The sequence below is a fragment of the Camelus bactrianus genome, chromosome 15, assembly GCF_048773025.1.
Source record: "Camelus bactrianus isolate YW-2024 breed Bactrian camel chromosome 15, ASM4877302v1, whole genome shotgun sequence".
In the NCBI taxonomy this organism is placed as follows: Eukaryota; Metazoa; Chordata; class Mammalia; order Artiodactyla; family Camelidae; genus Camelus; species Camelus bactrianus.
The window spans coordinates 23,983,226-24,008,062 of NC_133553.1; the positions used below are offsets into that span (position 1 = coordinate 23,983,226).

A 24,837-nucleotide genomic window follows, 5' to 3' on the forward strand; every position below is an offset into this window, starting at 1 on the left:
AAGTCTAGGAGTTGCTAACCTGGTCAGTTACTCGCCCTGCCTAGGGGGCTGAGCCCCAGCACTCAGTGACACTGGGTGTCCCCAGTGTCCCCAGCTGCATCTTGTGACAAGCCTTACTTAGTCTGACCATACGTCTGACCTCCTCACTGCAACGGGGCTCTGAGATTTCCCCAGCAGTATGGGGAAAAGAAGTCTCAGTTCTGGCTTTAGGAATGTTTCTGGTGACTGGATGCGATTTTAGGGAGGCTATTAAAACAAACTACCTTTCAGTCTGATCCACAAGGTTCCCAGTTGGAGAAATCATGACAGCAGCCAGTGACTTCTAGAAGAGACTTGCAGGCTCCCCACATCAGCCCCCCAGAGCAAGCGACCCCTCTGGCTGTACCATCCAGGGAGCTGTCCGGGAGGAGAGCGTATATACAACCCTGATCCATCTGGTATTCACACAGCTCAGAGACATTTTCTCCTGGTAACCACAGAAGCCCATGACCCACCACTGACACTCCCTGATGGTTTTGAATGATAAGCAAAATCAGTTAACCATCAACCTATTATATACCAGATACAAAATCGGTGGCTTTAAAAAAAAATACTTCTCAACTAAGGCAAAGGTACATTTCTTAAATGATAGAAGCACCTGTGTTTTTTTTGGGGGGGGGGTGCACCAGTGGAATGAAGTAGCTCAGCCTATAAATTCCAGGAGCCTGAATTTGCTAAACCAGGTTAGCGATGTCAGATAAGCCGGTGGGGCTGGAAGTCCCTTCCCCAGCTGCCACTTCTGCAATGAAGTCGTCAGGTTGTCTGTTCCACTGCCGACAGTGCTGCCAAGAACCCAACAGATGATTTCATTCCCAGATGAAGGAGGAAAACTAAAGTAGAGTGAGTCTATTAAGCACTTTCATCTGACAATAAAAATGAGTTAATGGCTAAAATGTGTTTTCAAAACGTTTTAACATTACAAGTAATGGCACTCAAATGGGAAAATGCCTTGAATTCTCATCCATCATTAATACCATGGTGTCCCTCAAAAGGGCTTGGCATTCCCGGTGGGATACAAGCTGCTAGAGTCGAGTTGGAAGGCAATCCATGGGAATTCTCAAAAAAAAAAAAAAACCCACCCCAAAACCGAGAGACCATTATGGAGCCGAACAATTAAGTGCAGGTTTCAAATCATCCTTTCAGAAACCGAGTTCAGTTTTCCAAAATAGACTATTATCTCATCATTGCTAATTTCCCCATAAACATCAATATGACAGCAGCAAAAAGTCTCCAAGAAATGAGGGCAAAATTAGATTCATTTTTAGGGAACCAAAGTCCATGTCCTCTACCTCCCGCCAATTTCCAGTACTGGTGAATATAAAATAATGCGCCTGGGGCTGAGTTCGGGACTGGCCCACTGTGGAGAAGTCATTAGTGAATTTGTCCCCTTCCACTTGTGAAATCAAGAACATGGGAACTCCGAGAAGCCACGGAACTTTGGGCTGAGTTCAGGCAGTCAGTGATTTAGATCGAACAGACTTAGTTCTCTCACATCACAAATCTCCTTTTTCCAGAATCACTTCTCTGGTATTGAAACCAACAAGAGCCAGACCATCTTCTTCCGCGCACAGGGCTGCAGAGGAGCATTGCTGTGTGGACTGTGGGTCGAGCCCTCCGCCTGAGATGCTGGAGGACTTCCTGGCTGCCCCCTCATCTCCGCTTCCTCCATTTCTAACCTTTAAATATCAGGCTCCAGTGGTCTTTCTTCACAACTTTTCTCGCCTTGCCAGGTGATACCCTCTAGACTCTGGTTTTCATCCATACGCGGATAACTTCTCAACCTCTAGCCCCCAAATGGACCTCTCTCTGCAACTCTAGGTCCATAAATCTAAGGGTATTTCCTGCCAGCAGAGCAATTTTGGGAGTATCTTAATATCCTTAAGTTCTGCCCTCCCCCAGTGTCCTCCTCCTTCCTTGTTCAAAGGCATCATTAAATTATGAGCCCCAAACCTGAGTGTCACCTGAGCTTTCTGCATCTACTGCACCCCTTAAATCCACTCTCACCAAACTTTATCCAGGACTTTCCACCCCTTCCTCGGCCCCACCTCTTCTCTAAGCCTTTCTCCTGGCCGAAATCTCTCCTCATCGCCTCTGGTCACTGTCTTTCGATCTCTCTCACGTCCCCCTAATCCAACACCAGAGACCCCGAGCACCTCGGGTCATGCACCAGACTCTGGGCACGTTATAGGAAATGTCACGTGTAGAATTAATGCTGGTGAATCAAACCTTTTTCATTAGCCTAAAATAAAAAAAGAAGAAGAAGAGGAAAGAAGAAGGCTTTGCCCCGACTCTGCCTGGCTTTCACTCCCCCAGCAGCTGCATCACACACTGGTGCTTGTGGTTCCTCTGCCTCCCTGGTTCGCTGTCAGGTGGTGAGATAGGACCTCGCAGGTCAAGGCACAGGGAGGCACCGTGCTGGTGGAAGGAGTCCTTCTGAGAAGTGAAAGTCCCCTGGAGAATCTCACCCGCCCCAGTGCCACAGACTGACTTGATTTGTAAAAGTCTGTTTTTCTCAGATGCTGAGTTTTCTTAAATTGGGACCCACCTGTGCACGAAGGGTATCAAAGGAGGCTTTGGGATGGACGTGTCAAAGCACGAGAGGTACTACTTCCCAGACCAGATTTATTTGGGAGGGTGTTGGATATCAAAAAATTACAGAAGTACCAAAAAGACCCACAAAAGCCATTTCACACACTGAAATCTTGAAGAATTTGAAGCCGAGGGAGGCTGGCATGGTCCATTACATCTCAAGCATCAAGGTCATCTAAAGGGCTGAGAAACCTCCCCTGAAATTTCAGAGGCAGGAGTGGCTCTGCTTTTGTCTCCAGTTTCAAAGTACTCGTCATTGCAAACTGAAGTACTGTTTTAAAATAAAAACCCCGGCTTGACCCCCCCAAGCAAGCGGTGATGACCATCACTGTAAGCTGGGACAGGAAAGGTGGGTGAGGTGGGGGTTTGCTGAGGGCCAGGAGGCAGGGCCCTTGTGGAGGGAGCTGCCTCCCAGTGGGATGTGGAGTCAGCTGGGTAGAAGAAAGGCTTGTTTTAGTGTAAATGCTTCCCACGCTGGCTGTCAACTTGAAATGGGTGCAATTTTTTACATGGTATTCAAAGCAGTAAAACCTGACCTGAAGCTCTCTTTCAAGTTTCAGCTCCTCTGAACGCTCTGTACTTGGGTCGCAGCAGAACACGGACAGGGCCGACAGCTCTGGACTTGTTTCTCAGTTTTTTTCTTTTTTCTTTTTTGCTCCTGCTGCTGCTCCCTCCCCCTTGCCTCTGCCTGTGCATGTCCTGTCTGTCTCTCAAGGCCCAAATCACATAGCATTTCCTGGATCACAGGGTAAGTCTATTTTTAGTTTTTTGAGGACTCTCCATACTGTCCTCCATGATGGCTGCACCAAACTACATTCCCACCAGCAGTGTAGGAGGGTTCCCTTTTCTCCACAGCTTCTCCAGCATTTGTCATTTGTGGATTTTTGAATGATGGCCATTCTGACTGGTGTGAGGTGATACCTCACTGTAGTTTTGATTTGCATTTCTCTGATAATTAGCAGTACTGAGCATTTTTTAATGTGCTATTGGCCATTTAAATGTCCTCATTGGAGAATTGCTTGTTTAGGTCTTCTGCCCATTTTTGCATTGGGTTGTTTGTTTGTTTTTTCTGTTTTGTTTTGTTATTAAGTTGTATGAACTGTTTATATATTCTGGTAATTAAACCTTTGCCAGTTGCATCATTTGCAAATATTCTCTCCCATTCCATAGGTTGTTATTTTGTTTTGCTTATGGTTTCCTTTGCTGTGCAAAAGCTTATGAGTTTAATTAAGTCCCATTTGTTAATTTTTGCTTTTATTTCTCTTGCCTGGGTAGACTGCCCTATGAGAACATTGCTAAGATGTATGTCAGAGAATGTTTTGCCTATGTTTTCTTCTAGGAGGTTTATCATGTCTTGTCTTACGTTTAAGTCTTTAAGCCATTTTGAGTTTATTTTTGTGTATGGTGTGAGGGAGTGTTCTGACTTCACTGATTTACATGCTGCTGTCCAGTTTTCCTAACACCACCAAAAGAAGAGACTCTTTTCTCCATTGTATATTCTTGCCTCTTTTGTTGAAGATTAATTGACCATAGGTATGTGAGTTTATTTCTGGGCTCTCTGTTTTGTTCCATTGATCCAAATATCTGGTATGATCCAGCAATCCCACTCCTGGGCATATATCTAGAGGGAACTCTAATTTGAAAAGATACATGCACCCCAGTGTTCATAGCAACACTGTTTACAATAGCCAAGACATGGAAGCAAACTAAATGTCCATCAATAGATAACTGGATAAAGATGTTGTGGTATATTTATACAATGGAATACTACTCGGCCATAAAAAAAATAATGCCATTTGCAGCAACATGGATTGGACCTAGAGATCATCATTCTAAGTGAAGTAAGCCAGAAAGGAAAAGAAAAATACCATATGATATCACTCATATGTGGAATCTAAAAAAAAAAAGAAAAAAGAGGACACTAATGAACTCATCTACAGATTTACAGACATAGTAAACAGTCTTATGGTTACTGATGAAAGGGGGTGAGAAGGGATAAATTTGGGAGTTTGAGATTTGCAAATGTTAGCCACTATATATAAAAAAAGATTTTAAAAAGTTTCTTCTGTATAACACAGGGAACTATATTCAATATCTTATAATCACTTTTAATGAGAAAGAATATGAAAATGAATATATGTATATAATGCACGACTGGGACATTGTGCTGTACACCAGAAACGGACACATTGTAACTGACTGCACTTCAATTTAAAAAAAAAGAAAAAAAGAGAGAAAAAAAAACCTAAATAGCATTTCTTCCCAGAAACCTCTTCCCTGACCCCCAGGCTGAATTGACAATCTCCCCTTCTTTGCTGTGAATTCCTTCAAGGGCTATGTCTTCTTCGCTTTCAGGATGTTACCCATTGCAGTGCCCACTCCTCCCCACTCAAGTTCCAAGCACAGGTCCAGCCCACAGCCTCCTCATTTCTGTCCACTGAAATGGAATGGAAGTTTCGATCAGCAGTCACTGTGGAGCAATGACAGTAAGACTGTCAACTGCAAACAAGCTGAAGACAGGAAGAGTCACTGAGAAGAGGAAGAGGTCGGAGAAAACAAACAAAGTAGAGATATTTTGGGGTGCTTGACTCTATTGTTTTATGATCCTAATCGATGGCTCAGAATCAGATGAAGACCAGCTTTCTAGAAAATGCACCCTTGGACAGACCCACATATTTTTGCACATAATTCCAGGAGGTCCAATACACACAGTGACGCCCAGGAATGGAAACCCCTCATTTATTTTAAAATCTCCAACTTCAGTGTATGGACAGCCAGGCAGAATGAGGGAGGTATTTCCAAGTGCATGGACCACAGACCACACCAAAAGGGAAAAGGAAACAGCACAGGCTGGAGACCTTGGGCAAGTCTTTACTCTCCTGAATTTGAATTTTCCTCCTCTGTAGAATGCAAACCATATTTCCTTGGCAGGGTCGTCATTGGGTAAATAAGATAATACAGGTAAATCACCCGGTGTAGAATCTGGTATGCACCCTCCGGTTGCAAGTTCGTTTTCTGCACCTCCTGTCTTGCATATAAAGAATTGCAACCACAAAGCAAACAAGTCATTTCCCTTTCAGCAATAAATTCAGCACGGCTGCTTTGGAGCCAGGAAAGAAAGCGACTCAGACCACACCGGCTCGGCGCAGAGGTGAAGCCGGTGCTCAATGGCTGCTGCGGGCTCGTTCGCGTGCCTATTAATCATACAAGAGCCCACTTATGACAAACACAGGTCACTCCCTTTGCATGACAAGGCCTATGGGTCCACAGAGGCCCATTATCCAAAAAAAAAAAAAAAAACCCAGAGCATTGTAGGCGACGCGGACGAAGCCGAGTGCACACACACAAGAGGACATTGTGAGGCTGTTTGCACAACCCCGCAGTGCTCCTCGCGGATTTCCTGCCAAGGAGACATTTCGATCTCAAGGAGGCGGCTGCAGACGTTTGCTCATGCAACATGGCTTCGGGCCGTGGGCTGGAAAAGTCGGGGACGCGCGCCCTCTGCTGGCCATCCGCGGAACTGCAGGCGGGGACAGGCGGATGATAACGCAGGACGCTCTCAGCATCCGCCCCCTTCTCCCCTTTCCTTTCTTAAGGAGTGCAGAGCCACTGCCATGAGCTTTGGGGTCTGGAAAGCCTAGTTCCCGTCTCATCTGTAACATGTATTAGTTGCAGGTCAATGTCACCCCTCAGATCTTACTTTCCTAGGTGGCGTCCACAGCTCCCATTTGAGTGTGGCAAGGACCAAAGGACATGACACACGGGGCAGGGAGGCCTGTGGAACAAACACCTGTACTCCCCTTCTCCACCTGCCTCCATCAGGGTGGACATCGTCGTCTGGCCTCTGGAACTAGGAAAGGAAATCAACAAGCACCTATTGGTAGGTTTCAGCTTAAACTACAGCCAGTGTTTAGAGCAGATGTGTGACCTCCTGATGTCTCTCTAACTCTTTTCCAAACTCCTTTCCCTTGCTTTACAGTGTGTGTTCTGTGTTGGCGAGGGCGGCCTTGACACCCACTACTCCACCCCGCATCTGAAATGCCCCGCCTTCAGGACAGGCGCCACTGAAGGTGGGGGAGGGGTGAGCTGGCAGAAATTCTCTGCTAAGTTGTCCTTCGCAGGGATAAAAGACAGACCACTCTTGGGTTTGAATCCCATCTCAGCCATTTATTAGCTGGGTGGTCTTAATCAATGCACTGAACAACATTTACTTAACCTCCCAGAGTCTGAGTTTTAATATGAGTAAAACCAAGATGATTTCAACCTCTGCAAGGTTTTAGAAATAGTAACACAACACTTGTAAGCAGTGGGACACATAAATCCCGTAATCACTATCACCATTGTTATTTTTATTGTTCCGACTTCTGGTGTTAGTTCTGTCCCCCTGCCAGGAAGAAGAGTTCCTCTTTCCAACACAACTGTTAAGCCCTGTGAGGGCTTTAAATACCATCTCAGAGGACAGATGCTGATGACTTGCACGTGTAAAACTATCACCCTGACCCTTTCGCTTGAACTCCAGACTCGTTTATCCCATTGACTGCCTGACTTCCAACAGATGCCTCAAACTTAACACATCCAAAATTAAAGTGTTGCTTTCTCCCCTAGACATCTGCCCCTTCTCCAGTCTTTCTTCTCTCAATAAATGGCAAATCTATGTTTCCAGACACTCAGTCTAAAAACATCAGTGGCATCCTTGGCTTCTCTTTTTCCTCACACCCTATATCTAAGCTGAAAAGTCCTATCAGCTCCCCTCTTTAAGATATAGCTTGAATTTGCTCATTTCTCACACCCTCCGCCATCAAAGCCGTAGACCAACGCACAAGCCACCGCCAACTCTTGCGAAGTGAGTATCGAACTCACCTCCTAAACAGACCTCCCAGCTCTGCTCTTGCCCACTTCCAGTCGCTCAGTTGGTGACCCATCCAGCAGCTCTCATGGGGTTTTGAAAGTTTCAACATGTCACTCCTCTGATTCAGTCTCTTCAATGGCTTCTGCTTCACTTAGAGTAAAATACAAGATTCTTAGCACAGTCAGCAAGGCCCTGGGTCACATGACCCAAGGCAGTTCATCTCCCCCTCCTCCCCCTCCTCCGATGGGCTCTGGCCTCTGCCCTTTTTCATTCTTGAACTTATCACCTGTGTTTCTGCCACAGGATCTTTGCTGGACCTTCTGCTTAGAATGTTGTCCCCAATATATCTGCACGGTTTTTCTTTAGGCCTCTGTTCAGGGTTTACTTTTCAGTGGAGCCCAACCTAACCACCCTCTCCAAAATCACACTTCGCCCCACTCCCCAGTCTCCATCTTTATATTTCTTTTTCTTCTCCATCGTCATTGATGGATACACCCCCAACTGCTAGACGCGGCCCTGGTGCACAGCGGGAACTCCATTCACACAGGTGGAATGAATGAAGCTATTCCTTCATGAACACAATTCCCAAGATGCCCTGGGACTTCCCTTCCAACAAAACATACGTTTCTTCCTCCAAAGTCACGGGAGGAGTGGCTCGCAGGCCATCTGTCCTTTTGGTCAGACACCGCTCTTGTTTGTATAAGAATAGGGGAGAAGTCGTCATTCTAGGGGATGAGGGGGGTGCCTGGTCAGTGAGCATGGTTCTCAAGAGGAACACCATGAACTTATAAAGCAGAAACTGTGTTTTGGGGGAAGCAGAGGGAGAGAAGTTTGGGAGAATCAGCTGGGGACTTTGAATCCAGAAAGCAGGACCAGGGATACTGCAGGGCAGAAATGCCACTTGGCGCCTTGGTTGGGTCAGATGGTTACTGTGTGATCCTGGGCCTGAAGGACACAGAAGCTCCCAGTGACTGCAAGTTCTCTGCAAGGCCACCGAGTGCCCAGGGAGTCATGGCTCTTGTCCTAATCTCATTTCAGCCCCGTATTTGCTACACAGCTTGGGAGAAGGCCATTCCCCCGCTCTGGGCCCCCTCCTGTCCTCCGTCACCCGCCAGGACCGGCTAGATGACCTGGGAAATGCCTCCCCGTTTCAGCATTCTGAGGTTTCGTGCCACGGGAACGTTCAACAGGTTCCCAAAATGTATTCAGCCCACCTAATGCCGAATGCTTAGGAAACAAAACTGCGTGCTAACAGCACTCCTGGAGAGCATCCCTGGTCCTGGTCCCTGAAGCCCTTTGGAGTTCAAGCTATTTGGGAAGGACGGTGGTGACAGGTTCCCAGCACTTCTGCATGCACCATGCTATTTCAAAACTGGCCACAGCTGCAATCAGGAAGTGCTTACAGAGTTTACCTCTGTGAAAAAGCAGTAAGTCAGAAATCAGGCAGACCATTTAAACCACTAAAGAGAAATTGTCCTCAAGCCCTTGTGCATTTTTGAAGCATCAAATGTCATGAAATGCACAGATAGGCTAATTACAACTAATGTTCACATACTTGATAAAGACGGCCCCAAAGTACTTATATTAGGTTTAATCCAGCGTGTGTATTCAGAAGTTTAGTATGCTGTTCAGACTCTTTTCCTTTGGAATTTCAGGAATTTTCTCTTTAATTGGAGAGCCACTACAGTCCCAGCCCCAGGAGCCCAAATCAGGTCTCACTACAATGGAGGTAAAAGTAAAACTGGAAGATGAAGGCACTAGTGGTTGGGGATGATTTGCAAAAACCAAAGCTATGCCCACTGGCTTTCAAAAAAATTCCAAGAGATGATGAAACGATGCTGTTAATTCTCAAGGCTTTGGAAGTCTACTTACTTTGCCCAGGAAATGGCAACAGTGGGCTGGAATAAGTAACAAATTCTTTTCAACATTTCTAGAAATCACCAGTACAACTGAAGATGCTGTTCAGTTGATAAAATGCTATCGGCCCTGCCAGCTGATCTGTCCACCCACACGTCACGTCACACTGGATTCGATTCAGCTGATTTCCATCTCCACCCACACCCCACAGCCCTCCCTCCCCTGCCACTAGCTCCCAAGTTAGAACTGACCTCTTCCTTCCTACGGCCTCAGTATATACACCCTGCATATCCTGTATATATTTCTGTCAAAAACATGACATGCATACGTGTCTGCGGAGGGCCCTCACTGCTGAGATCACACTCAGTGTGGTTGGTGGAGCTGATAGAGCTTGCAGGCTGTGATCTTCAATGATCTTGAGATCTGTTGACAGATTCCAGTCTTCTGGTTAGGATGAAGTGACTGGCCCAGTTTTCCTAGGTAACTTTTAAACCTGCCATGAAGGTAGTTCCTGTCAGGCAGACTTACCTCCCCCACCAGCCTGGGGCCCGAGGTGCAGCCTGCCCAGTCCTGGGGGGATCCCCTGCCCTCTGCACCTCTCCTGGCAGCCCCCCGAACCCTCCCCCAGCACCTCTCTACACTCCTGTCACCCTGCTTACCTGGGTCTGCCTCTCCCCTGGAAAGTGAACACCCCAGCACGGGGACTGGGACTGACTTACGTGTGAATCCAAAACAGTTTGCTCAGGAAATACACGTTTCTGAATAAATGACAAAGTGAGTGGACAAGAGATGGTGTGGATGCCAAAATCTGGGCCCAGGGACCTCTCGTCAGAGTGCCAGCCATCAACTCAGAGAGAGGGAAAGAGGGAGGGAAGGGGGAAGGGTGGGCGGGAAGGAGAAACTCGAGAGAGGGAAGGAGGAATGAAAGGAAGGAAGAAAGGAGGAGAGAGGGAAGGAAAATCGTTCCCCCACGTTCACGCCTAGTTTAAGAGAGATGTAACCGGCCTTGGGCACATAAAGAAACAGACTCACGGGACCTCATGCTCTGCTGCGCAATCAGAAGACAGAAAACCTGAGTCCTCAGAAAAGCAAACTCGGGCCTCAGTGATGCACAAATTAACTTCTGAACAAGGCATCTCCTGCTCCTCCTAGGAGGAGACAGCCAGAGACTCGCTTTCGCACAGGGAGGCCTGTGGCGCCGTCTCATGTCCAGGGGCAGAGCTGGGAGAAGTCCAATGTCAGGGACAGGCGGGGCCACGGAACAGCGTCTCCTCCCCAAGGCGGGGTGGAATTGCATCGTGCGGATGCTGTGCTTTTAAATCAGAACTCCTGCACGGCGAGAACGTGCATGTTCTGAAGTGGTCTCGCCTCGTCTCGCCTCGGGGCAGGTGGGCGGCAGGGAGAGTCCTGTCCCAGGGGAGGCCTGGCCCACGACTCTTGGGTCATCTTTCCTAACATGTATCATAGCCGACCCGGAGGGCCCTGAAGCTGATATCTGGAAGACTCCAAAAACGACTTTGCTCCATCCCTGCTTCCCAAATCCTCATTCTCAGATGATCAGGGAAGTAGCAGCTGCTGACGGGGTGTCAACCCCGCACTCAGTGCTGTTTCAAGTGCCGTCCACGAATGATCTCATTTAAAGCCCATAATAACCCTCCAAAGGAGATGAGCTGTTTGGCTTTACGAGTTACTGAAGTGATGGACTTCTGCTAAAACACACAGCGTTTCTTTGGGCAAATGTACCAGCTTGCAGTTACGTACTTTCTCCACTAAGAGGCGTGATCATCTCACGGTAAAAATGCCGGTCAGCGCAGCTACTTAGTATAAAAGCAGAAGTTTGTAAAAAGAACAAAGCAGAGGGATCAATTTCAACGCCCTGAATATATTCTAAACGTTGTTCCTCTTAGTAATCAAAAGGGTGCAAATTCACAGCTGCAGTAGCCAAAGCTTACTTAACACAGTAACGCACTTCATTCTTGTTCAAGGTCAGTTCAAAAGCACTGATCTTGACCACTTTGCCAGAAATGGAGACCTGACATTTAGGAGAGAAAAATTAATAGATTCAACCATTTGGCTTAGTCATCATTCTCCCCAGCCCCTTTCGCTAATTCCTTAAATCACGTTTTCCACCAAGAAAAACATGTCTTGTGGCTGAATCAACTTGACTCGAGTTGCAAAATGTAAAGAGTAAAAGAAAGAAAGAAAAGGTTGAAATCCTCTCCAAGCTCATCGAAATGAATTTAGACAGCTCATTTTGGTGACATGTCCACTTAAAATTATATTTGTGATCTGGGAAATACTTTGGAAAGGCAAATTAAGAGAGTGGGAGACCCTCCATCAGCGATCTGTACCCCCAACCCTATACATTTACAGACAGATGGGCGTCTGGAAGTGCAGTGTTGCTTTCAGAGAGGACGCTCCTGCCGGAAACCCGAATACACAGAGAAGGCGGCACAGTCACCGTGGAACTTCCCTGTTTGGATTGATCCAGCAAGACCACAATTAAAGCAAACAAACAAACTCACCAAGTTTATCTCCAGATTTATGTGGAAGTCCAGCCCTGCTCCGGATGACTCAACCATGCACTGTCCTGGTTTAAACTTCACCCTGCAGCTGGCGTTCCCAGGCTGTTGTCTGTGGCCGCAAGTGACTAAATTTGAAAGCTATGCCCTGCATCTGCACTAGGGCACCCGGTCCTCATGGACAGATCAAGTGCTGTTTAGGCTGTTTCTAAATTCCACTTGAAGATAGCAAATTGTGGTTCAAGCACTAGGTCTGGGGCTGCCCGGCAGTTCCCACCAGCTGAGGACCCAGCTAAACAGATTAATCTCAGGTCATTCGGTGGCGTGGAAAGTGGAGTGTGGGAAACACACTGGAGAGACAGTGGAGGCTCATCTCTCACTTACCAGCCTATGGCCTTGGCCGTGAGGTTGAGAACCAATGCGCTAGACTAAGGATGTGTTCCAGTGTCAAATCCACTTTTCATCCCGTAGCTCACAAGTAAATGGTTATTTTTAGAATTGATGGATTTAAGAGAAATGAAATCAGGACTTCCCCTTGTATGGGTTTCACATTCATTTTGTCTTAGGAGTGAGTTCATTTATGGGCGTCAGCTGGCACAAACCAAAGCTCAAAAAGGAAGCAGGGAGAGCGTTTCATAAGCCCCCAGTGTGGACCAGGCTTTGTGCTGAGTGCCTGTCATACAGGATCAGAATCCCGGAGGCTGGAGCTGCATGATTACAATGTCTTTACTCTTTCCATTCTCCCAGCCTTGGTTTACTCATCTGAAAAAAGGATCAGACAGAAGCTAGAATGGATGACCTCACAGATCCCTTGAAACTGTTAGCTTCCATGAAATTTCCAAGGCAAAAATGCTCTCTGTAAATCTTTGTTAAAATAGAAAACCCAGGTGTTAAATGCAACATTTGCTTACTTAAGACAAAAAAGCAAAAAACAAAAACCAGAAAACAATCAACCCATTGTATGCAGCAATTAATTAACATGACTCACTAATGTCTTGTCCGTTACTGACCAGGCATCTCTCGGAACCAACACCGGCAGGTCCCGTTGGGCTCTGCCCAGGATGTTAGCAACTCAGGGCTGTCCCTCCTGGGGCGTGGCCCAGAAGATGCTCGGGGCGCACACGGCAGGCGCCCCCTTCCTACCCTGCGCCGGGGCCGCAGGTTGGCATGGTGACGTCCGAGACAGTCCTCACTGGGTTCCCCCCTTCCCTTTCACGCTGTTCTCACTGTGTGAGATCTTGCCCCAGAAGAACAGAGAAATCCTGAGGGCGAGGTCTGATGTCAGGGCAGAACAAGCCAGTCTTTGTCAGGCCCTTCAAGGAGGAGGCCCGACCAGGGCTCCCGGGCCGCACACAGAGGGGCCTGTGCTCGCTCTGCCTGGAGCAGCGGGGCGGCTCTGAGCTGCGCTGTGGGGGCCCTCCGCTGGCCCACCCCGAGCCCTCTTCCTCGCAGACACCAGAGCCAGGCAAAGTGGAGGATCTCCACCTGGCACCCGCAGGCATTCCACACGGAAAAGGGTAAGGCAGAGCTTACCGCCCACAGCGACACCAAAAATCACTCCCAAGCCATCCCACCCCCTTTAGCTCTCCCCCCAGTCTCCCATTCAGCACGGCAACCCTCTCCCTAAGTCATCCTTAGTTCACTCCTCCATCCTCTCTCAACCCACTGTCTGCGCACCCCCGCTCCTGCCTCCATCTCCTCCTTGCCACCCCCTCCACTCCAGACCCCCCAGCGCCTCCGAGAAGCCGTTGGTCAGGGAACTCTCCAGCCTCTGGTCTCCTAAAAGGCCTGGCTTGTTCTCACGGTACAGGAGTCCCACACTAGTGATGTCTGACTGCGTCTGTCATGTTGCCGATCCAGCTTTGAGACCCCATCACCTTGACTAGTTCTGCACACAGGAGAGGTCTAGTAAACAGCCTTCAAATGCCTGGACTCACAGCACATCCCAGAAACTGACTTTGAATAGAATAATCAAGTGAGGCTTTAGATCAAAGGAAAAACAGCGAAGAACGCTTACTGAGCCCTTACCACGTGCCAGGCCCCACTCTGCACCGTGCCGTGCATGAACTTGTGTCGTGATCAGAGCAGCCCTGTGAGGCAGGACTGCTGGCTCTCCTCACTCTGCAGATGAGGAAGGTGGAGGAGAAAGGTCCAGCGAACCTGAGCTCCCCAGAGGTGGATCCCAGCCCGGGCATCCGGCTTCGGTCTGCACCACTAACCACAGCGTCACACAGCCTCTCACAGTGACCACGTGAAAACGAATCTCACCCAAAGTCCACTCCGATGCACGCCATTTGTTCCGTGGCCTTCCTTAAAACTAGGGACACAGGCTTTTGCAAATGTCACCACATTTCCGGCTCCTTGTATGCTACATTATAACAACAGAAGGAAATCGGTAGACTGCCACGGCCCTTCTTCCTTGGCCAGCAGCAGAGTCAGGCAAGAAAGAGCTGACATGTGGGGAAGGCGTCCTGTGGGGAACGGGTGGCCCCGCGGAGGTCCTCAGAGGGAACATCTCCAAGCCTGCGTCCAGCATGAGCAGTCCTGCAGAACTCCTCTCTCTGCCAGTTTTGCGGTCTGCCCTGACCCCTGGGTTCCTTCCTGCTTTCCAGGAAGGGTGCCCGACACCTGGAAATAGAACCAGCTGTCTTATCAGGTAGTGAGCACCCCGTCGCTGGAAGCACGTGAGCAGACACCTGCAGGGCAATGTGTAGTGTGTTTGCTGGCACCAGAGGGATCTGCAGAGGATCTGGGGACACGAGCACGCCCGACTCCACGACGGGATGCCACTGCTCCACCCAGTCCTGCGTCTGGAAGTGCTGGGTGCGGCCCCTTCCAAGGCTGACACTTAGTTGTAGAATCACCTCCTGGGTTTACCAGAAGCTTCACTGTTCATAGATAGGGGGACACAGAGCACGTATGGCCGAAGAGGGGCACTTAGAGGAGTGTTTGAATCCTGACCGCCTGATAGCTGTGGGCCTTGGGCAGGACGCTTCATTCCCTGAGCTCGGCTTCCTGTTCTGGAGCTGGCGTTGAGACGCCCTCCTGGTGTGCTGTGAGCATCCAGCACTTCGGTGTGCACAGAGCTTGGCACATCCCGGGACACGTGCGGGTCAGCAAGGTCGAGGCTAACCCATGCATCCACCTTCCACAAGTGTGACTGGAGGTCATCGGCACTAAGCTCTGTGCTACAGTAGAATAAATTCCATATAATATATATGTGTGTATACATATATATGCACTTACACTATATACTTCTATATATGAGGGTGTGTATACACACAACCACACAAACATATATAGACAGATATGTATTTTTTCCCCGAGAGAAAGACAGAAGGACAGATACAGTTTAAAAATCTCTTGTAGTTTTTACTGCAAAGAAACAGACCCAGTTCTTTGTAAATTTGAATTTTGACATCAGACAGCTATGCTGTTAAATCTGTGTTTCTGGAAGATGGAACTGGATTCCTCCTCCTCCTCCTGCTTCTTTTCTTGATCCTCATCATCCTGTTCTGCTCACTAACACCTCCGTGGGGTCACAGAAGAAATGAACTCGTATTAGTCAATTTGATTCTTTTTAGTTACTGCTGGGAATGAGGTGGGAGGATGAGAAGGTGGCGACTAATAGATTTTTAAAAAGCAGAGTTGAGGCATTATCTGTGTGTGATGACGAGCAGTCTGGCTATTTCCTCCCCGCCACCAACCCCGAGAATTGAGTGTTGGCCTTCATTTATGAGAGTGCTGTTCCGGACTCTCTCCCAGATCCCAACTCCTACTCATCCTTCAATGCCCAACTCATATGCCCCGCCTTGGAAGCCTTCCCTGACTTGCTTGGGCAGAGAGCAGCCTCCCTCTCTGCACCCACATCCCCTCGTTCACATGCCGGGGCTCTTACCCACCATCTGCTCCCATGATGGATGGTTTCTCTGTCTTTGTCACGAGGTTACGAACTCCTTGAGGGGTTGACCACGCTTGATACGCCTTGATGCTCCCAGGCCCAGCACAGCATCTGTTGCCTGGTAAGGGCTTAGTTCTTATCTGTTTAACATCTGTGTACATTTCTAAAGGGAACACTCTTATTTTTGTCTTCAGCAGAGAGAGGGTTAAGAAATACAGTTAACGATTTGTTTTCTGACTAGAAAAAAACAGATCAAGATCTAAATCCATCATTTCTACTGGAAAAGCATGGGCTACCACCAGCCACTCTCTCCCACTAGAAACAAGGCTTGTTGTTCTAACCACTCACCAGCAACCTGGTACCAAGACTGCACGTGAGACGCTGTCAGCATTTCCCGTTCCCCAGGGCACTGGTGGTGGAAAGGCCAGGTATCGCCTACCCTCCCTACCATATCACTCAGGTAATTGGTATGGACCTACTTTACAGCGGAGGAAACTGTGATCTTATAATATTACAAGGAGTGGATGTCAAATTAGCACTTTAGAGAGCAGAGGGTCAAATAAAATTAGACCCTTTGCTTTGTAAAACTATGGTCTTGCCAGGCCATCCATCTTTGCTGAAAGCACTGTGACCAGCTCTGAGCTGTGTTCAGGATGGACTCAACCCTCTCGGCTTGACCTTCATGGTCCCTGGTTAATCCTTGCAGCTTGTCTATCTGAATGAGTCTTTCACACTCTCAGACGCAGCTCAGCGCACCTCCATGGCTGCAGGGAATGACAGTGCCAGGGTTCCTCCACGAGGTGCCCCTTGCTTGTGCTTCTATGCCTGGACACATGGAACCTTCCCTGAAGTTTCCCACCCACCCCGACTCACCTGGCGGACTCCTCATCTCTAGGACTGAGCGGAGACAGCGTGCCCAGGAAGCTTCCCAGGCTCTGTCCCTCTCCTGGGGTCAGGCGTCCCTCCTCTTGTCTCCCTAACACCCACTCTAATCATTATACTGAGAAGTGGTGTGCTGCTAGTCACTAGCAGGTCTCCCAGGAAAACCGGAAACAACCTGAGGGCAGTCGCTGGATCTCAGCATTGCTACCCCATGTCTGGCGCTGGTGCTGACACAGAACAGGTCCTCACAAGTTTGCTGAATGGCAGGATCCTCCCTCCTCTCTGAAGGCGAGACTTGGCAATCATCTAGGTGAATGAACCCTGAGACAATTGGTGCAAATGACTTGTGGGAGGTTCCAGCGGAAAATTCCCACTCTAGCAAGTTGGTTTCACAATGACCAAATTAGGACAGCTGCTCACTTGGACCTAATTTGTGGATGCATGTTCTCTAGGCAGCCTTGGACCAGCGCCCTGCCGTGGGCTCCGAGCACGGGGCCAAAGCTCGTTCATCTCCAGAGTCTCGGTACCTAGCGCCCAATACAGGGTTTTGAATGAAGGTCTAATACTCTTCTGGCCAAGAGCATCCTTCTTTATTTCTCCTTAGGGATGTTTCAGGGATGAGTCGTTTGAGGTGCTCTGGGGAAGAGGAGGAAGGGTAGAGGAATTTCTGGAAAAGCCACTCAGAACAGGAAAACCCAAGTCTTCACAGGGCCTTCTGAGACCCACACCACCTGCCCCTCCTCTCTGTTCTCACCTCCCTCCCCTGTCCCTCGTTCCTTCTGCTCCAATCCTGTTGGCCACCTGCTGGTCCTTAAGCCCCAAGCACGTCCCCACCTCAGAGCCTCTGGTCCAGCTTCCCTTCTAGCCTCGCTCCCTCACTCTGTCCGGGTCCTGCTCCAATGACACCTTATCAGGTAGGCCTCCCCGGCCTCCTGCCTAACATAGCGATGCCTGTTCCCCGCCTTCCTATCCCTCTGGCTTTATTTATTTATTTATGCTTGAAAAAAAATTTTTTTTGATATTTCATATAGTATTTTTTTATTGAGTTATAGTCAGTTTGCAATGTTGTGTCAATTTCTGGCATAGAGCACAGCTCTTCAGTCACACATGAATATATATATATTCATTTTTATATTAGTTTTCACCATGAGCTACTATAAGTATTGAATATATTTCCCTGAGCTGTACAGTATGAACTTGTTTATCCATTTTATATATACCTGTCAGTATCTGCAAGTCTCAAACCCCCAGTTTATCCCTTCCCACCTCCCTCCGCCCTGGCAACCACAAGTCTGTATTCTATGTCTGTAAGTCTGTTTCTATTTTATATATAAGTTCATTTGTCTTCTTTTTAAATTTTTTAAATTTAATTTTTAATTTTTTTTTTAGTTTTGCTTCCCCCCCCCCCGCCAGATTGCAGTGTTCAGAACACTTCATACTGCCTGATATCAAGTATGTTCTTGGACTTGCTGACACGCCCTTGACTCCAGCCGAATGCAAGTTCCAGAACAGGAGTCCTATTTTATTTCGTCTTGTCCTGGAGCCCTAACACCTAGAATGCCCCTGCTGTGTAGCGCGTGCTCCATAAATATCTGGGGGATGAACGGGTGGCTGGAAACACGAATGCCCCACAGGAGCTCAGAGCCAAGGAAGCAAGCCAGGGCCACAGCCCTGGATGAACACGGGCTTGAAAGCGAACTGTCTCGGGCCCCCACATCAGTTGACCCCAGTGGTCAGCGCCTGCCTCTGGGTCTTGGAAGTATGCTGGTCTGAGGGTGAGCTAGTTTTCAGCTGACATCTCAGGAGACAAAGGAGGCACTCAAGGGGCTAGGAGGGAGTGAGCCCCGAAGTTGGAGGTAACAGAGCAAACCTTCCAATGGCCGAGCTGCAGAGGGCAATCTGGCCACAGGAGGGAGGGGAGGCTGCTACTGCAGAGGGACTCTGAAATCCGAAGCAGCTGGAAATAGCCCCTCCCTTCTTTAACTGGGTGGGATTCAGGCTGTGTGGAGATGAGGCTCGTCCCTAGATTTTAGGCACAGGTTCAAATGCAACCCAGTGGGGGCTCAAAGCTCTATTTAAATACCTCTGATCAGGTTGGACAGGGAAAGAAGCTGGCATTTTCTGACGTTTACGATAAGCAAGAAAGTACGCTACTGCATTAGGGTCTCCTTTGAGCCTCCGCACAAGCCTGCAACACAAGGAAGACAGGCCCGTCTCACAGAGGGGGAAGCAGAGGCTCAGGAATTGAACACAATCTAGGCAAAATCACTCAACCAATAAATAGCAGAACTGAGATGCGAAGTCAGGTCTGTCTCATTTCAAAAGCTCTTCTCCTTTCTCTGAATGACGCTCAGTCAGGGACCACTCTGGGGAAAGAAACCGTAAGGGGAAGAAAGGAAAGGAGCAAAAGAGAAACCTGCTCCCCTCCCCCAAGCATGAGACTCTGGTATAAGAAACAAATCTGGGGTAAAACAATCACAAGAACACAGAATTGGAAAACACCATAGGAATCAACTGGTCTTGCCTCTGTCCTGGGCTCAGCCTTCTGAAATGCTTCTGATTTTAGGTTTTAAGGAAACTCAAGATGGCTTGATGAAAAAGAAGAGCTTCAGGAAAGGACAGCAGGAGGTGACGGCAGCAGCTGCTAAAAGAATAGCGGGTATGTGGTCCTCTCGGCTTACTGCCATCTCCTCCTGGGTCCTGACCTTGGATGTGTGGGTGCCCTGCCCCAGCGGGAAGGAGATGCGCTAAGACAACACAGCTCAGGATGCTGAATCCTGAGCAGATCCTTCATCATCTGGGAGGGATGCCAGGTCCAAGTCCAATGAAGAAGTTCAAGTAGATGTGGCCCTCTCCTTCCGGATAAGGAGAAAAATGTCCAGGACTGATTGGGCGGAGCTGAGAGAGGAGGGAGTTAACCACATGCTGGCGGTGAGGGGAGAGGACAAGGGGCTGGGGCTGTGGCCCGTGGCGCCCTTGGATGACAACTTTACAAGCTGAGTTTACCTCTAAAAATGTTTATGGCAAGTGAGATGCCAACCAGACCTCTGGCAGGAGACCTAAATTCCATCCCAGGCTGGCTGCTTCTCTCCCTGCTGGTCCCAGTCTGGATGGCCAGGATGGGCAGAGAGGAACTCCCACATGGATTCTGCAGGGAGAAAGCCACCTACAAGTGCCACTCTATTCTGCTCTCCCCCGGCATGCAGTTCCAAGCGACTCATTTCCTGCCTAAACACTCAAAAGACTCAAGGCAGTGACAGATCCCACTCAGAAGGCAGTGAGAGAACCCAGGGATGTTTTAACCACTTCAAAATCACAGCTTCTTTGAAATGTACATTAATTATTAATCACGTCCTTGTGTTTCTCCTTTTGCGTGCACGTGGTGTTAGGAAACACGGCTTCCAATCAAAGAGGACAAATCTGATGGAATGGCCTCCTGAATCCTTCCAGATAACCTGCAAGCATGCACATCACAATCTCTGCACCAAAAACGCTGGTCATGCTCCTGCTGTCTGCTATGAGCCAAGACAGTTGTTTCTTACCTGGAGATGTCTCCTGTGACACAGATTCACCAATCCAGGCTGGTGGAACAGACCAGAAGAGCAGCTGTTTGGCCGAGACAAGTCTGGCTCCCCAAATCAGGGCTGTGGCCCTCAAGAGTCCTGCGGTTTCTCTGTCTTTAGTGAGTGATAATCCGCTAAAAGGGAATGCAAGCCTTGTTACTACAAGAGGCCACTTCCTCTTCCCCTCTCATCAGAACACATTCTTTTAAGGAGAGCAGAGAGAGTCCCAGAATCACAGGTTCCCGGGGCTGGACGAAATTGCTGTGCCACTCCTGTCTACGGCTTCCGTTTTGTCGTCGGGGAAGCTGAAGCTCAGAGGGGAAAACAGCCCGGTTCAGGGGTTCAGCAACACGGGATGGGGAGGCTCCAGATCAGAACGTGTCTCTGACCCTTTGGCCCCTGGAATTTTTTAAAAAGCAGTCACACTGTCAAGCTGACTTAAACAAGTGGTCATTGACCCTGAATGGACATCTTCTTTTTTTTTTTTTTTAAATGGATTTTCAAAAAGGGAGGAGGTGGCACTTTTTCCAGATTGCTGTTTTTGTAGTTTTACCCCTGGGAGCTAAATTAGTAAAACAGCCCCTCTCAGGCATGTGGTTGGGATGGTTTTCCCTGTTTTCCATGAGAAAAATACTGCCATGGAATAATGGAATCCCTGATCACAGCGGGAGGTGGGCTTTGGTTTTAGTGAGGGACGCGCACGCACCCAGCTGCTGGCCCTCCTCGTCTCTCCTTGTCTCTGTCTCTGTCTCTGTCTCTGTCTCTATGTTTCAGGAAAACACGGTAACAGACACAGAGACTCTCTTCCCACCGGTATCATTTATCATGTGATTTTTCTGACCACCGTACATTTGAAAAGCCACTCCTCTGGACAGAAAACCAAAATCAAAGAAGGGATCTCACATTTATTAAGCAAATAATATTTATATCTACAAGGCACACCGTGTGAATCTTCTAGATATATCTCCCTACTTTGGCCTCCAAAATTCCTCTGGAGGTACCACGCACTCCACTGTCCCAGAGGGTTAGGGAACCGAGCTTGAGAATACTAGAATGATCTGCAGAGTCTTGGAGAAAATTCGGTGCAGAACCAGATGTGAATTCATCTCTGTGTTTGGTCCATCTAAACTGGACTACAGCTATTAGGCCAAAACACTAAGGAATTGTCTTGTTTCTCCAGTGTGTTAGCTTGAAGGCAGGAGAGAGCTCTTCGGAAGCGGTTCATGGTGTAAGGACATGAAGGGTTGTTCTTGTTAGGCTGCTGCTCTTTCAGAGAGGACGCTCGAAAGGCCGTGGCTTCCTGTGTGTTTCCAGCCAGGGCTCATGCGCCCCAGAGAAGCCGGGCTGGCCCTGGCTCCGAGCAGCCGGAGGAAATCATGGCTATCAACGCCCAGCCTCTGTTCCTGTTCTCAGACCAGGGGCACGGCTGGAGAGATGAGGTGGGGGTGGAGAAAGAGGAAGAAAAAACAGGAAGTGGGGGGGGGGCGGGGAGGAGGGAAGGAAATGATAGAGAAAACACAGCAACTCTGTAAAGTCTTTGGCCTGATGAGAAAGTGATTTTCTGAGCCCTGCATTTTGGGAAACCAGGTCATGGTGGCAGCCGGGAGAGAAGTGGGTTTCCTCCAGATTTGGGGCTGAGCCTGTGAATTCCCATCAGAGCCCAGGCTGAGGAGAAGGGGGCCTGACACAGGTGCTGTTTCCCACGGGCACCTGGGGTAGACACTGAAGAGGGGGAATTTCTAAAGAAGAGTCCCCAGGTAAGAAGAGCAGGGCCCTCACCTCTAAGCTGGGGCGGCGAGGCCAGCCCTGCAGCAGAAGGACCTGGACACGGGAGGCGCTGTTGCAGTGATCAGGCATCAGGGGGCGCTGTCCCACCCCCACCACTTTCTCAAATGCTCTCAAAATGATAACCCACTTTTCCTACCACAAAACTAAACGGGTCAGGGCAGTGGGATGCGAGTCTCCTCCAGACCATGACCCTAAGGCACTTCTAGAATCTTTTCCTATCCATTTCGTCCTCTACTTATTTGCAGACACTTCAGAAGTTCCCCAGTTCCCAACAGGCATCATTAAGGATGCCAGTCACCTGGTAAAAGGTGAACAACCACACAGAGAGATGACCCTAATAAGGACCTAATCACACTGCAATACCAATACGAATAGGACTTTACAGCCTCCTGATGGGTAGGGGGAGGAGGGCAGGGAACACAGCCCCTTCACGGGCATGCCTTCAGATACCAGTCCCACCCACTCCCGTGGTTCCCCAAACTGGTTGTGCATCTGGAGAAGCTAACAAAAAGTACAGCCCCAACCTGGAGTCGAGGCCAAGCTCCTGAGTTTGTCACCAGCTGGCTGTGGTCCACGGACCAGTGTTTAGATGACCTGGATCCTAACCCAGCCTTCACCATGTCCCATCTCCTCCATCTTATTGATTGGATCACAGAGACCCGATCAAGGCGGAAGCTCGCTTCTCCCACCATCGAAATAAACACAGAGTGATGAAAAGTAAGCGCATCTTTGAGAGGAGTCCAAGCTTTTTGAAGGGATGGCTGATGGTTTCCCGTTTGAGTCACCCATGGGCCAGAGGTCCAGCGGGGAGAACAGAGACCACGCAAGGACAGACACAGCTCCCGTCTCGGGTCCCCACCAGCAGCCCAGCCTCACACAACAGCGACGCCGCTTCGCTTCTGTCGCCAGTGGTTCCGGATGGCCGGAGCTGCGGCCACAGTCCCTCTGCTCCATGGAGGAGACCGGCACGACCTGAGACCATCAGGAGGCGGCACCTGCCATGCCTGGCAGCCAGCAAAGTGCTCTTCAGTATCTTGTCTTCTTTGGCCATTTTAAGACACATGCAAAGCAGGGGGTCATTATCCCATTTTAAAAACGGGGAAGCTGAAATCCAAGTACACGGAATGACTTATCCAAGGTCACACAACAACCGAAACTAGAAACTAGAACAGGCATCTCCTGACCTCCAGGCTGGTGACCTGTTAACCCTGCATTGCCTCCTGCCCCGCCCCCTGCCCTTCAGGGGAGGAGGGGAGAAACAGCTTAGAACAGCTGCCCAGCTTCCACTTTTGAATGGTTCCAGAAGTGGGAGGGCTGCACAGGGGGCAAACCGAGAGAAGGCAATATTGATGGTGAGGGGTCTGAGGAGCCTGGAAGACCACTTCCCCGCCCTGCAGGCTGGGCAGACACGGACTCCAAGGGCAAGATGGCAGCGTGCTTGTTCAAGTCCCCGCAGCAGAGCCTATACCGAGTCAGGACCCCTCTCTCAGGACAGCCTCTGTCCCCCAGCACCACACGCACCTGCCCATGAGAAGACAAACAAATGGGATGGTCTGTAGGTAACAAACACCATCCCCGTTCATCAGGTATCCTCAGGGCTTCCGGTGTCACTTAACTTGGGACATCTGGTAACTCCTGAAACCTCACAGCAGCCACACCAGACAGATGGACCTCACTCCCACCCCATTTTACAGATGAGGAAACTGACACACTTTGTCCAAGGGGTTTGGCTTTTGAGTAGTAGAACCAAGATCTGAATTCAGGCAGTCTGGCTTGGATTCCTGCTCCTAGCCACTATGGGGTTAACACTCCATGTCAAAGCAGTTACATTAAAAAACAGAAACAAGGAAAGAAAGGGCGAGGCGTGTAGAACAGCCAATTAGTGGAAAGAAATAGAGGATAAAGTAAGGCTCTAGGAACAGATGACATCTTCCTTCAAAAGGCGGAGGAAGGGAGGGAACTCTCCAGGCAGGGAATACTGATGGCAAGGTGCTGAATAAGCAGGACCAGGAGTCTGGTCCCCAGCCTTCCTTGGGCGAGCCCCCCCGGTGGCAGCCAGCACCACCAGTAAATGACTTCCTGGCCTTGGTGTTGATACAGCACCACTCGTGGGAGGAGGAAGTGGGGTGGGCTGGGGAGGGGACCGAGGCGGGGAGGGCCCAAGATGGGAGAGTCATCAGGGTGGGTGGAAGGGATGATGTCTTGGGAACCCAGTTCCCATGTCATAGAGGGAGGGACCCGCTGGGCAGGCTGGCAAGCAACTCTGCCAAAAGTCCCCACCTGGAATGGTCAGTGCACGTACTCCCAGGGACCCTGGGTTCTGGGGATGCTGTGCGATTTCAGCCTCACAAAGACCTGGGGAGCAGGGCAGGGCAGGGGCCAGCCCTCACTCACCATTTCATAGCTGGAGAGACTAGAGCCAAAGTAAGCATAGTCATGAAATAATAGTAGTAATAATAATAATGTCAAGCACCATTTGTTGGAGCCTATCAGGAAACAAAACAGATGCTTTCCGCAGGTTGCTCAGTAATAACACCAACTCTATGAGGGCCATACTATTATTCCTAATTTATAGCTGAGATAAGCTCAGTGAGGCCCTAAAGGTCAGCCAGTTGGCTGGGAGGAAGGATCTGAACCGCTGTCAAGTTGACACCCTGGCCCACGGTCTCACCTCTGAGCCACACGTGCCGTGAGACGGTGTCAGGCTCTCCCCATGACTGCACGACGGTGCTAACCCGCAGCCACCTTTGAGCTGTTAAAGCACAAACGTGCAGGCCTTTCCTTGTAGAGATTATCCACACTCCAGCTACACTAAGTGTGCAGGTGTGGTCACATACAATTAAGGGG

The 24,837-nt window shown here is 49.2% G+C and overlaps 1 protein-coding gene across 4 annotated transcripts in view; it reads right to left on the minus strand.

The window, feature by feature from the left end:
- CYRIA (CYFIP related Rac1 interactor A) overlaps nt 1–24,837 on the minus strand; it is a 96,643-nt gene that overhangs the window by 35,726 nt on the left and 36,080 nt on the right. Inside the window, exons 2-3 of one of the 4 annotated variants that reach the window (XM_074341687.1) lie at nt 20,182–20,336; nt 7,489–7,627 (exon numbers count right to left, since the gene is read on the minus strand). The exons of 1 other annotated variant lie outside the window; for it this stretch is intronic. In XM_074341687.1, coding sequence (XP_074197788.1) covers nt 7,489–7,586 — 98 coding nt within the window. In that variant the 5' untranslated portion in view covers nt 7,587–7,627; nt 20,182–20,336. Of the gene's footprint in view, nt 1–7,488; nt 7,628–9,662; nt 9,908–20,181; nt 20,337–24,837 lie in introns of those variants that run through there. 2 more of the 4 variants (XM_074341688.1, XM_074341690.1) reach the window with 2 other exon arrangements.